At 43.8% G+C, this 12,691-nt stretch overlaps 1 protein-coding gene and 1 long non-coding RNA gene across 2 annotated transcripts in view; both read left to right on the forward strand.

Annotated features, from left to right (window-relative positions):
• The first annotated feature begins 8,287 nt into the window (after positions 1–8,287).
• On the forward strand, positions 8,288–9,465 carry LOC135448731 (inositol 1,4,5-trisphosphate receptor-interacting protein-like 1). Its single transcript, XM_064714937.1, is given in 2 exon segments — positions 8,288–9,158; positions 9,161–9,465. Coding segments are annotated over 2 exon segments (1,176 nt in total).
• A 293-nt stretch (positions 9,466–9,758) lies between these two features.
• Positions 9,759–12,691, forward strand: part of LOC135448653 (uncharacterized) — a 74,920-nt gene continuing 71,987 nt past the window's right edge. The window contains exon 1 of the long non-coding RNA XR_010440547.1: positions 9,759–9,804. This is a non-coding gene — a long non-coding RNA (uncharacterized LOC135448653). The remainder of the gene's footprint in view (positions 9,805–12,691) is intronic.

A 12,691-nucleotide genomic window follows, 5' to 3' on the forward strand; every position in this document is an offset into this window, starting at 1 on the left:
TAATTTTTTTTTTTTTTAAACAAGCAGCATTTTATTATTTATTCTTCACAACATATAAAGATTTTTTTAAAGTATGGCAAAGAAAGAGCATCAAAGTGTGTCTGAACTTTCGTTTATCTTGGGTTTTATGTTCTAAAAACTCTGTATTGTGCCATCTTTGCTTGGCACATTGCTCTTTAACTATGTATCTATCCTTGGAATGGCAGAAAATGTTTTCTCCCCCAAGTGATGTTTTTCTTAGCTCAGTGGACAATATTGCATCAAGGCCATGCTGATGTTCTATTCAGATTTTCTATCTTGCATCTTATGTTGGCTGAAGAACTATAATCAACCATTTTGCTCTTTTCATACATTTCAAAAATATTTTTGACTTCAAAGCTTGCAATTAGTGGAGTTCATTGTATTTAGAACTTTCCAGCTCTTCTTTTTGAAGAAATAATCTATTTTAATTAGTTTTCTTATCAGAAGAGGGAAAAACAATGGAGAAAAAAAGAGAAAACAGCTATATGTGAAGGAGATAATTTTTATTCATTTGAAGCTCCACATTGAAAATTGGCCCCTCAAAAATCAACTTGAATGAAACAAAGCAGGAAATTACTTTTGGGCAAAGATAGTGGAATGTCAGACTCAGCTTTGGCTGTGGAACATGTGCACTGCTTCCTTCAGACCATTGAGGAGGCTGGGGTGAAGTCACCCACAGACCCTGACAAGAAGATTTTCCTTATGCTGTAGTTATTGTGTTATGCTTGTAGATGGTGAAGGAGCCCATAGGAACAGTTCATTTGCTTTAGGCTTGTGTTGCACTTGAGGCAAGATACAGAAAAATTTTAAAGTCCAGGAAAGGCACTGAGCTAGAGCGATGCAATAAAAATCCACAGAACATTATAAATAAGGTGCATTTGCAACAGCAGAAATATGCAGGACATTTAAAGTAATTTTCTATGAGATACAGCTACTGCAACACCTGTGGGTGCTATAGCAACATTAATTTACTTTTTAATAAATGAAATTATTCTTTTCCCTAGGCTTAGTGCCGTTCTATTTATTTTTCCTAACTATGGCTAGAAGTATCAATAAAAATTATATGCAAAAAGAATACTTTTACTTTTCTTCTTACCTTTTTTGTTTTTGTTGTTGATGTTTTGGTGTTTTTTCCTCTTCAACATGGTTCTTTGCAGTGAGGACCTGCCATTTGTCAAAATCACAGTCCAGGGCCCCGTCAGTGCAGTGGATCCCCTGAACAAATGTCATTTATCTTTAGGAGTTTTAGCAGCTGCTTCTCCTGTTTCTTGCTTAGCTCAATCACATCAAGATGCACTTCTAGATCTGATCATGCACTGAAGGTAAAAGTTACTTAAACTTTCTAATTACTCTTACTATGGAATTATTGGATTGTTTTTCTAACTATTGAATTATTTAGTGAATCATTCCATCTACTGAATTCTAATTATTGAATTATTCAAACTATCCTAGCTGTTACTATTCCAGTTATTCTAATAAAATCGCATGTATGAGGTCAGAGGTCTGTCCTAGGTATAATATGTTCTTTTTATTAATTTCTTAACTTATAGTTCAAATGGAAGGTAATAAATGGGAGAAATTACTTGAAATTAGGGTGAAGTTCTGGAAAGATTGCTGCAAAAGAGTGCTCTAGGTAATGATAGTTGGCTAAACACCAATTTGCCATCACAAAAAAGAATGATACATTTGTGCTGCTTGTGCAAAACTCTCTGAGCTTAGAAGGAATTCAAGGGTTATTTATGCCAGGTATCTTTACATGAGTGAGGGGACAGCAGGAGGTGGATAATTGTTTTATTCTCTTTAAGCTAACTTTCTAGTTCAGTATTGCCTGGAACCAACTTTTGGTGCCTCTTTCCTAACACACAGAGCAATATGTAGAAATTGCCTTGCCTGCCTTTGCCAGTTGAAAGCCCTGTTGCTGATCCTTTTTCTCTGGCAGGATTCTATCAGGGAAGATGGTTGTACACATCCACTTCTACCATCCTGGCATTTTTTAAAATTGCCCTGGCATTCTAGTCCCCTGTCAAAGCAGGCAGGAGGAACTTTTGCCCTGTAAACTTTATATGAGTGTTCAATAATTTCCCCATTCTCTCATAAAATTTCTTAACAGATCAGGAGACAGCCTAAAGATCACCGACACCAGCCTTTTAAGATGTCATTTTTATTGACAAGAACATTTCATCTTTTTCCATCTTATACCATAAAAAGGGGTAGCACTTCTCTGAGCATAATATTCAAGGAAACAAGGAATGGTTCAGGTTGCATTTCATGGAATCACAGAATGGCCTGGCTTGGAAATGACCTTAAGGATCCTCTAGTTCCAAACTCCCTACCTTGGGCAGGGACACATTTAACCTTTAAAGGGACACCTTTAACTAAAACAGGCTGCTCAGAGTCCCATCCAATTGTGACCGTGTTCACAGGGATCTTAGGATGAGGATCTGACTCCATGTTTCAGAAGGCTTATTATTTTATGATATATAATATATTAAAACTATACTAAAAGAATAGAACAAAGGATTTCATCAGGAGGCTAGCTAAGAATAGAATAACAAAGAATAACAATAACCATTGTTTACATTTTGTTCCTTAGGCCTCTCAGCTTCTCAGGAGGAAAAATCCTAAGGAAAGGATTTTTCATAAAAGATGTCTGTGACATCCAACCTGGCCTTGAACCTTTCCAGGGATGGGTTTGCCACAGCTGCTCCAGGCTGTGTTCCAATGTCTTCTCCCATCCACACAAAGAACTTCTTAATGTCTAATCTAAATCTCCCTTATTTTATTTAAAGTCCTTCCCCCTTGTCCTATCACTGCATGCCCTTGCAAAAAGATGCTTTTAGGCCCCCTTTAGGAACTGCAAGGCCACAATGAGCTCTCCCTGGAGCCTTCTCTTCTCTAGACTAGACAAGCCCATTTTTCTCAGCCTGTCTCCAAGGTGCTCCAGCTCCCTGATCATTGTGGCCTTGCTCCAACAGGTTCACATTCTGTTTATTCTGGGGAGCCCAGGGCTGGATGCAGAGCTCCACTGGGATCCCCAGAGCAGAGCAGAGGGGCAGGATCCCCTCCCTGCCCTGCTGGGCACATCTGGCTCTCTGGGCTCTCACTGCTCACTGCCAGGTCCTGCTGAGCTTCCAACACCCCCATCCCTTCTCCTCAGGGCTGCTCTCCATCCATCCATCCATCCATCCATCCATCCATCCATCCATCCATCCATCCCTCCCATCCATCCATCCCATCCATCCATCCATCCATCCAATCCATCCATCCATCCATCCATCCATCCATCCATCCATCCATCATCCATCCATCCATCCATCCCATCCATCCATCCATCCATCCATCCATCCATCCATCCATCCATCCATCCATCCATCCATCCATCCATCCATCCCATCCATCCATCCATCCATCCATCCATCCACCATCCATCCATCCATCCATCCATCCATCCATCCATCCATCCCATCCATCCATCCATCCATCCATCCATCCATCCATCCATCCATCCATCCATCCATCCATCCATCCATCCATCCATCCATCCATCCATCCATCCATCCATCCACCATCCATCCATCCATTCCATCCATCCATCCATCCATCCATCCATCCATCCATCCATCCATCCATCCATCCATCCATCATCCATCCATCCATCCATCCATCCATCCATCCATCCATCCATCCATCCATCCATCCATCCATCCATCCATCCATCCATCCCATCCATCCATCCCATCCATCCATCCATCCATCCATCCATCCATCCATCCATCCATCCATCCAGCCAGCGTTTGTCTGGATTTCCCACCCAGTGCAGGACCTTGCATGCCAGCCCTGCGAACTCCATAGTCTCCTCCTCTTGCCAGCTTTTCTGTCCCCCCCGGCTGTCAGTGTCCCTCTGGATGGATCCCTGCCCTCCAGAGGCTGCACACAAAATGTGCTGCTGGCAGCTTGGTGTCCTCCATCCCACTGTCCACAAGAACAACACGGATGTAAACAGTGACAGTTCAAATATCACACCCTGAGGAACACCACTTTTAACTGGTCCCTACTTGGCTGACCACAACTCCTTGTGTGTGAGCACCCAGCCAATTCCTCATCCACCAAGCAGAGAAACTGTTGAAGTGGAATTGTTTTGCAATCACTTGCAAAAATTTACTTTCATTTAAGAGAGATGCTGCTGATTTTGTCAGATGTCTGGATCAAAGGGAGTCAGCATAAGCTTTTGGAATTTGTGTGGCTCCAAGAGCTTTATTTTATCATCAGGGTGCAGCATTCACACTGTGGGGAAGTATTTCTCACAGAGCTTCTGCTGGAGTGCTGGCTTGGCCCTACACTGTGAGGATTTTTCCATCTTTTTCCTCCTTTCACACAGCCCCTCTGCCCCCCTTCTCTTTTCCTCTTCCCTCCTCTTCCAGGCTGAGCTTCAAGGCTGGAGAGTGCAGACACATTTCTCTGCATTGGGAATGCTGTAATTAGCAAAAATTCTCTGGAATTTGAAAAGACAAGGAAAGGTCTCATTCAGCAAATATCCATTTGTTTATGAGAAAAGGAAGCAAACCCAGGAATTAAAATCAGTGGTATCTGAGGAAGCAGGACATTTTCCAAGGCCTTGGCATTTGATAATTAGCCTGACATTATGATTTTTCTAAGAGCTCCCTAAGTAGGCTGATGTAAGAGAACTAACAGAGGGTAAAGAAGTAGAAATCCTTTAGCAATGGCTTTATATGGGTTTATGTAACAAATCTCATTTCAGATTAAGTAATTGTTTCTCAGCTCATAGTTTTCAACTACACCAGTGGAAAAGGATTTTTCTTCCAGCCTCATTAAAACCATATGTCTGCCAAATTAGCAATTACAATGCTGTTTAGGAGACAATCTCCTGCATTGAATGACACTCCTTTTTCGAGGTCTCATGTATGAGGAATTTTGAAATGTAACAGGCTACCACTAGTGCTGTCCCTTTTTGTTTGTCTCAGTTCATCCTTTAAAGTTGACAAGCTGAGGAAATAAAAGTAAAGTATATTTAGATGTGCAGCCTGGCTCAACTTTAAGCTGGATAAAAAGGCCATTTGGTCTTCTGTGTGGTGGCACATAGAAACAGCTGCATAGATTGATAATATTGCTGGTACTGCACTTCCTGCTGTCACTTCTCCCCACAGATGTCACAAATAAAATATCGTGGGATGTCTTCCTAACACAATGAAAGGGGAAAATCCCTCAGTAAATCAGAGCTCTTAATGAAAGCAAAAAAACCCTCAAAACCCATAGCATATAGTTTTAAATGAAGTGAACATGTTAGTGCTCACACAATGTCTTGCACAGGCAGAATTTTCTTCCAGGTAACTAACCTGATGGTGGGTGGGAGCTGACATTTGGTATTACCTCAAACATGTGCTATTTTGTCTTCAGCTTGAGGGTCTCAAAGATCTGATGGTCAATCTGAAAAATTAATGCCTAATTAAGTATCACAGCAAAAACAGTCTTGATTCAGTGAAATGAAAAAAAATTATTTCATAATCAGGTATCTATAGTAAAAGTTGGAAAAAATGCATTTTTGAAAACAATATGGAAGTGGTAAATGCTTTGGGTAAATCAGAACAACTTTTAGATGCAGTATAGGTTAATTGCAGTAGTTGTGAATTTGTGACTGGCTCGGAGGTGGCACTGCTATAAAAAGCCACAGTGGCTACAAAGATGATTTTTGCCCTGTGTTGCCTTTGCCCTCTCAGGCCACGCTGGCCATTTCACATGGGCTTTGCAAGTCCCTGGAAGCTCTGGCAGGGCAGGGAGCAAGCAAGAGGCAGCACTGCTGTGCCTGCTTGTGCTCCCTGGGGAAAAACTAAAGATTCTGCTCATCCCAGACGCTCTGCAGGGCTTTGGCACCGCACAAATGAACTCATAGGACATGCAGAGCGCTGTGCTCTATGAGCAGTGGGAGTTGCCCACTGGAAATCAGCACCACACTTGCTCATCAGCCCTGGGAAATGCCCCTTTGCAATCGAGGTCCTCTTGCTGTGGATCAGCAGGAACAGAGACCCTGCCATGGACAAGCCAGGTGCCAAAGTCATGGTATTCACCACTGCACACCCAGGGCTGTCACTCAGGCGCCAAGAGCAGCCCCACAAGCACAGAGATCAGTACCCACGTTGCAGTGAAGTAGAAAAATCATAAAGAAAGGCTTCATAATATCAAGCCTGCTCTCCTTGTCAGGCTAGCCCTTTGCTAGTTCAGATGTGAAAGCAATCTTGGTGGGAGCAGTTTATTAGCATAGCAATCTATTCCTGGGTAAAAAACGACTAGTACTTGTATAAACTGTTTTTACATAGTTAGATTGAAAAAAGAAAATTATGGCTCACAAAGAACTTTTCCTGCACTTCCACATTGGGAGTTTGAATGACCAGTCAATACAGTGTAACTTGTTACTAACCAATAAAGTATGTTGGAATTTACTGCTAGAAATGGAAAAGTACAAAACCATGGCTAATCCAAGTTCTTCACCTGCACAGATAGCAGTGTCCTTGGGCCTAGCTGTGGTAGGATAACAAACAGTGAAAGGAACATGAGAAAAGAGAGATGTAACCCCTAAGGAATGAGGAAGAGTTGATGGGTAGTTTAACCAATAGATTGCTTAGCTTACAGAAAATTCATAAGTTATTACTCACTGTATAAGTGTCTGATGCTTTCTCAATAAACGGAATTGCTTATCACTCATATTGAGTGTCTGAGTCTCCCCTCCCTGACAAATGGCTCAACGCCGGCAAGGCCTTCATTCTCGGTGACAAAAGTAATTGGCAAGAAAGCTAGTAAACCATAGGAGTCACACGCGATGTCTGCAAAACTTAATGAAAATGAGTTATGTGAATAAAGAATGAGTGTTTTCCAACATGAAGAAAATGGAATAATTTATTCCAATACACCACACCAAGGGAACCAGTTGTGTCTGACAGCAGGAGATTTCCAGGAACAAAGCATTCAGGGTCCATGCCACCCAATTTCATTGAAAGGGTCTGGGGGGTTCTGCCTGTTTGGTGCAGGGAAGCCCTGGGGCTGGAAGATGACCCGTGGGTCTGCCCTTGGTGTGTGCCAGGTGTTGGATGGCCCGGGGCCATTGGGAGTCCCTGAGCTGAGGAGGAGCTGGAGGGCAGGGCTGGCCTGGCCGGGATGCCCTGTGGCACCTGGGACATGCCAGCACAGGTGTCACAGTGGGGGCAGCTGGGCACAGAAGCAGCAGCAGCAGGTGAGGCTGCCCCAGCGCAGCCGTGGCCTGTGGGCAGGGTACTCGCAGCCAGGAGCAGTGCTGAGCGCTGAGCCAGGTCAGGGCAGAAATCAGGGCAGAAATCAGAAACCAGAAGTGAATCCTGGAGAATCACTTCTCACAGGGCATCCAGGGGCCAGTCCCTGGCGGGAGAGCCTTTGGCAGGGCACACTGCTGGTGCTGGTGCTGGGGCAGCAGCACAGGCCTGCCAGCCCAGCTGCCCAGGCCCTCTGTGCTGCCTTCACATCCCTCGGCTCCTATTCCCACTTCCCTTGGCAGCGCCCCCCTCCCTCTGTCCCTGCCATCCCCAGTGAATCTGCCATCTGCCATTGTCCCCTGCTGAGGCCATGCTTGCCTCGCCCTTCCTGCTGTGGCTTGTGCAGGGCGTGGTGCAGTGGCCGCAGCCGGCGGGCGAGGGGCTGGATGAGGCCGTGTGGGAGCGCATGGGGCAGCGGGCTGAGCAGGAGAAGGCTCGGCTGAGGCAGGAGCTGGAGTACCAGAGCCTGGAGCTGGGCCCTGGCGCCTGGGGAGCACTGCTAGCCTGGCACTTCTGGGCTCTTGTGGCAATCCTTGTCCTTCTCCCTGCGATGTTCTTCGGAGTGCAGGCATTTAGACACCATCCGGGCAACAGTGGTCTGAAGGACAGCTCTGGCAGCAACCTGGAGGAGGAAGAAGACAACGTTGTTGCAAACATAGAATGTAAGGATGGAAACTGGGAAGACTACAAGGATGGAAATGAAGGCATGAAGGCGGCAGTGGTGTTGATGTAAAGGAAAAAGGCCATGGTGGAAACGAAGCAAAACAAGGCTCCAGTGATGCAAAGGAAGACTTGAACAATGAAAAGAAGGGAGTGGAAGTGCTGCTGGAAATGGTGAAGACAAACACAATGCAACTGAAGGAGAGGAGGACCACAGTGTTAATAATAACCGTGGAGGCCTTTCAGCAGAGCACATCCAGTTGCCTGTTGTGGAGCTGGACAAAAGCTGCTCGGTGATTTGTGACCTGATGGCCAGACTGACAGACGTCTTAGGACAGGGCTTGTCACACAGCTTCTACCCAGTGCCACAAGAAGCCATTGGAGTGGGCAGTGCCTTTGAAGGCTGGAGTCCCCGTGCAGAAGACGTTGTGTACCAGGTGCTTGTACCCCTGAGTCCCCCTCCAGGACACGCCTTCCACCTGGAGCTGGACACTGCAGGCATGGCCCAGAGGAACTTCTGGGTGCATGTGGAGTTGCTGTGCTCCTGCAGCAGCAGGCAGCTGAGGGAGGACATGCTGGGTTTCCTCCACCATCGTGAGCAGCAGCTGAGAAGGGAGCAGGAGCCCAGCCTCCTGCACACCCTGTGCACTGGCTCCTATCTGGATGTGGAGAAAACTGCCCAGTGGTTCTGTCGCTTTGTGAGGTTAACCTGGATGCTGTTGCCTCAATCCTGCCACTGGCATTTAACTCTGCTGCCCTCCAGGCAGTCCTGCTGAGTTCAGCTCAGCAAAGAGAAAGAAAGCCTCATGGCTGAGATGATCTTTGGGGTGCAGAGAGGAGACTCTGACATCTTTGTGGGCAGCCAGCCATCAGCAGTAGGCACGGCAAGCACCACGTGGGTTGAGACTTGTGCAGTGGCAGAGGCCAAATTCTTCAGGCACATTTCCAGGCAGGCCCCCCAGGACAGCTGCCACTGCAAGTGCCTGCAGCTGCTCAGCTACAGCCTGCTGTGTGTAGGTTTGTCCAGCTACACCTTGAAGACTCTGCTGATGCACCTGCTGAGCACCGTGCCCCTGGCAGGCTGGCACAGCAGGGATTTCCCGTGGCGGATGATGGACATCGTGGAGTACCTGCTCTGCTCGCTGCAGGCAAAACAACTGCACCACTTTGTCATAGGCACTGAGGGCTTCCTGGGGAGATCAGTTTGCCCTCAGACTTGAGGCTGGCTGAGCCTCCCAACCTCTTCCAGCAGCTGGCGAGCGATCCCGCTGCCCACGGGAAGGCTGTGCAGGAGTGCATTCACCTGCAGCATGGGCTCCAGCAGCTGCTGCTCTGCAGCCACCGACAGAGATGCTGGAGCCCAGGGCTGGGCTTGTGGGGCCTCTGGACAGGGCCTGTGTACATTAACCGCTTGTACTTAGGGCCTCTACTGTATATATTAACTTCCTATAGTTTTGTATTTCTTGTGTGTATTATTTCCGCATAGTTAATGCATTTCTTATATATATCGATACTTCTTATTTTGTGCTATATATATGCATGCACTGTACTATATATATACTACTACTATCTGTAGGGGGATAGAATATAAGAAAATAAAGGTAGTGTAGAAAGTAATCTTAGCCCTAAGGAGTTGCAGCTGGGCTAATTATCAAAGATTAGGAACAGGCCTGACTTTAACAGGCCACAGCTGTACCCAATGAGAAGAAGAGTGCTATAAAAGAGTGGGGTGGCTGGGTGAGAGGAGAACTGAAGTGACTTGGCTGCTTTGTGAAGAAGAAAGAGGCAGTGCTCTGAGGAGGTGCCCATGAGAAACACCAAGAAGGTATGGAACTTTTGTGATAAGGAAAGAGCTGTATGGAACCCCTGTAGTCATATGTCAACAAATATATATATATTGAGATCCTCTAGTTAGTGTATTCAGGTTTCCCAACTTTTGGTTTTTTTATTTCAGTAAACCAGGGCATTTCATTATCTGGATTGTGCAAGGTCTTCTTCAGTTCACCCAGACCTGTAGTCTACACACTGACTGTTTTTCAATTTTATTTTTATAGCTGCTTGTACTCTAATTTGGTGGGTAAATATGTGTACAGAAATACTGACAATTAGTGATGAAGAAAAGATACTTCTATTTATTGGGTCTCAAACCATCTTTGCTTTGGTATAGTTTAATCTGCACATGATGAGAACAGGACTGTTTTATAAAAATGTGTGATACAAAATATGTGTGAGATACATAGGGCTCAATTATAGCTACTAACGGGATATATAAAGAATATTTTTGAGCTAATCTGTCCTTATTTCATTAACTCTGGTAATAGATTGCACAAGTCTGTTCATAGTGGGAGCTCAGACATATCAGCCTTTAAGGTCTTTGTGTAAATACAGAGTAAAATGACAAGGTAGAAATTCATTATGTAGTTTTTGGTTATTAGATTCAAGCTCAGTAGCTTTAGTAGATTTATGGATGTCACTGTAGATTTACAATGTGGAAAGATGATAACAAGGTCCAGAAATCTGATGTTCTGTGGTGGTTTCAATATCTCAAAGGGATTAGCTGTAAGTTCTGATTTGAAGTAGTGAAGTAAATTAGATATATAATTTTCACTTATCATTTTGCATTGCTGTGTGTTGTGCTGTTTGTACAGAAGATACTTGACCTGGATAGTGTATATTGCCCAACTCATGAATCCGCTGCTGACACATATATATGTATATTTTATTTTCTATGTATGTATATATAGTGTTTATACAGACATGAATATAGAACACAAACTGGCTGTCTTGATAATAGTAAGGATAAAGACTACAGTGTTATTAATGCCTTTTTCTTTGAGATAATCCTTAGTTTCAAGATATATTTGCATTGGAAGTTACTGTTTTATATATATTGGAGGCTTTGGTGTCTTCTCAAAGTGCTAAATATCTTAATTGCTTTTAATGAAATTAGGAAAGAAGGTTTTCATTAGAACACTAAATCCCAAGATAGCAGAGGCTATCATTTATTAGTTAATTATTTCCTATTGATTTCCTGGGATGACAGGCTTTTTCAAAGGCTGTTCCTAATGTCATTTTTGTCTGTCATCCTTTGTGACTTGAGTTGATGTTTCTTTTTAAAGAGTAAAATAGGATCTTTTTGAAATCTGCTCTTTTATACTGAATTCCTCTGCCAGAGGCCTGTCACTCTCCCACTGAGGTAGCTGTTGACATTTACCAAAGCACAACAATGTTTAATTTAATATTTTGGTGCTTTAATCTCGTGTTCCCAAGACAAAAGTTGGCCATTTCTCTCTTCTGATATGGCTGATGACAGCTAAGTTCAGACCCTCCTTTCATTCTTCAGCATTTGGGCTAATTGGGGTTATGTTATTTTAGGGCCTGAGTTCAGGGCCCCTATTTGTGAAGCATTATGGTGTGAGTAAACCCTCTGAAATAAGCAAGGCTGGGTGCACACCAAGAGACGATGTGTGACATGCAAGGGAGAGCTGCAGCCTGGAAAAGGCAGGATTTGGTTGTTCAAGTTTGTAACTCTACAAAGAGAAAAATCCATTATAAAATCTCTCTAACTCGCAGGAAAGTCTGGAAACTCCCAGAGAAACTTTTATTTAGTATTTCTGGCATCGTTCCCCTTTATTCATCCTGTAGGGGATGTGAATAAAACCTTAGGAAGGAATTTACGCATCAGCTGAGTGTTTTGGAGTCAGCTGGACGCAAAAAGAGAGGATTTGAACAACAAATGGGAGTGTGAAGAGATGCACTGACAAAAGCATAAGTTCAAAAATGACAGATCACTTGCATCTACCAGATAAACAGGGAAGGAGCTGGCATTACACTGCTCAAAGCTCAAATGCCTGAAAGAGAGTGAAGACAACCACAGAGGGTAAAGAGAAGGAACTTTGTAGTGAGGAAAGACTAAAATTGGGGAAAAGGCTGAGACAGCTATGGAAAAACCCCTATTGAGTGGAATGATTTGGTGACATGGTGACTGTATTGGTGGTTTCCAAATAGAAATTCATAGCGTGTTATCAAGAAACAAGGAAAAATGAAGGAAAAAATCATGGGACTGCTTCTGGGGGAAAAAAGTAATGGAAGTGTCTGAGTCCTTTGTCCATCCCTGTTGTGTGTTATCCCATCCCTGATAATTATACTGGTAGTAAAGTAATTCAAGTAGTAACACCTTACTTTTTGGAAGGAATAAAGGTCTCGAGAAATGGGTGGAAAGTTTACCAGCTTCTAGTGAAAGAAACCAATAGCTACCGAAAAACGTAGGAGAGGGTGCCAGCTGGTGGGGAATGTTGTTTCTCTGTGGTGATGCTTCAAGGATGGTAACCCCTTCTCATTTGGGCAATTAAAACTGGAGCCAGTAATAAAGCAATGAAGTAGGACCAAAAAGAACGTGTTTTCTTAGCATAAACCTAAGTGTGGGACTATTTCGTAAGAAATAGCTGTATCTGTCTTAAAAAGGAAAAAACCCAAACCCATATCTAGTAATCTATTGGTGGGTGCTTTAATTAGATTTTATAATTAAAAATGCAATTTATCAAGGTCCTTCACCTTTAAAAAACTTTGACTTTGGATTGAAAAAATTAACATTTTTACCTTTAGAGATCAAATTGTTCTTTGTGCTTCGGGAAGGGAAGGATGATTTAAGATTTTTAGAGGCAGCTCAGTGGGGAACCACATTCTGACTCAATGAGCCACCACAAGTTAAT

The sequence above is a fragment of the Zonotrichia leucophrys genome, chromosome 5 (genome assembly GCF_028769735.1).
Source record: "Zonotrichia leucophrys gambelii isolate GWCS_2022_RI chromosome 5, RI_Zleu_2.0, whole genome shotgun sequence".
Classification (NCBI taxonomy): domain Eukaryota; kingdom Metazoa; phylum Chordata; class Aves; order Passeriformes; family Passerellidae; genus Zonotrichia; species Zonotrichia leucophrys.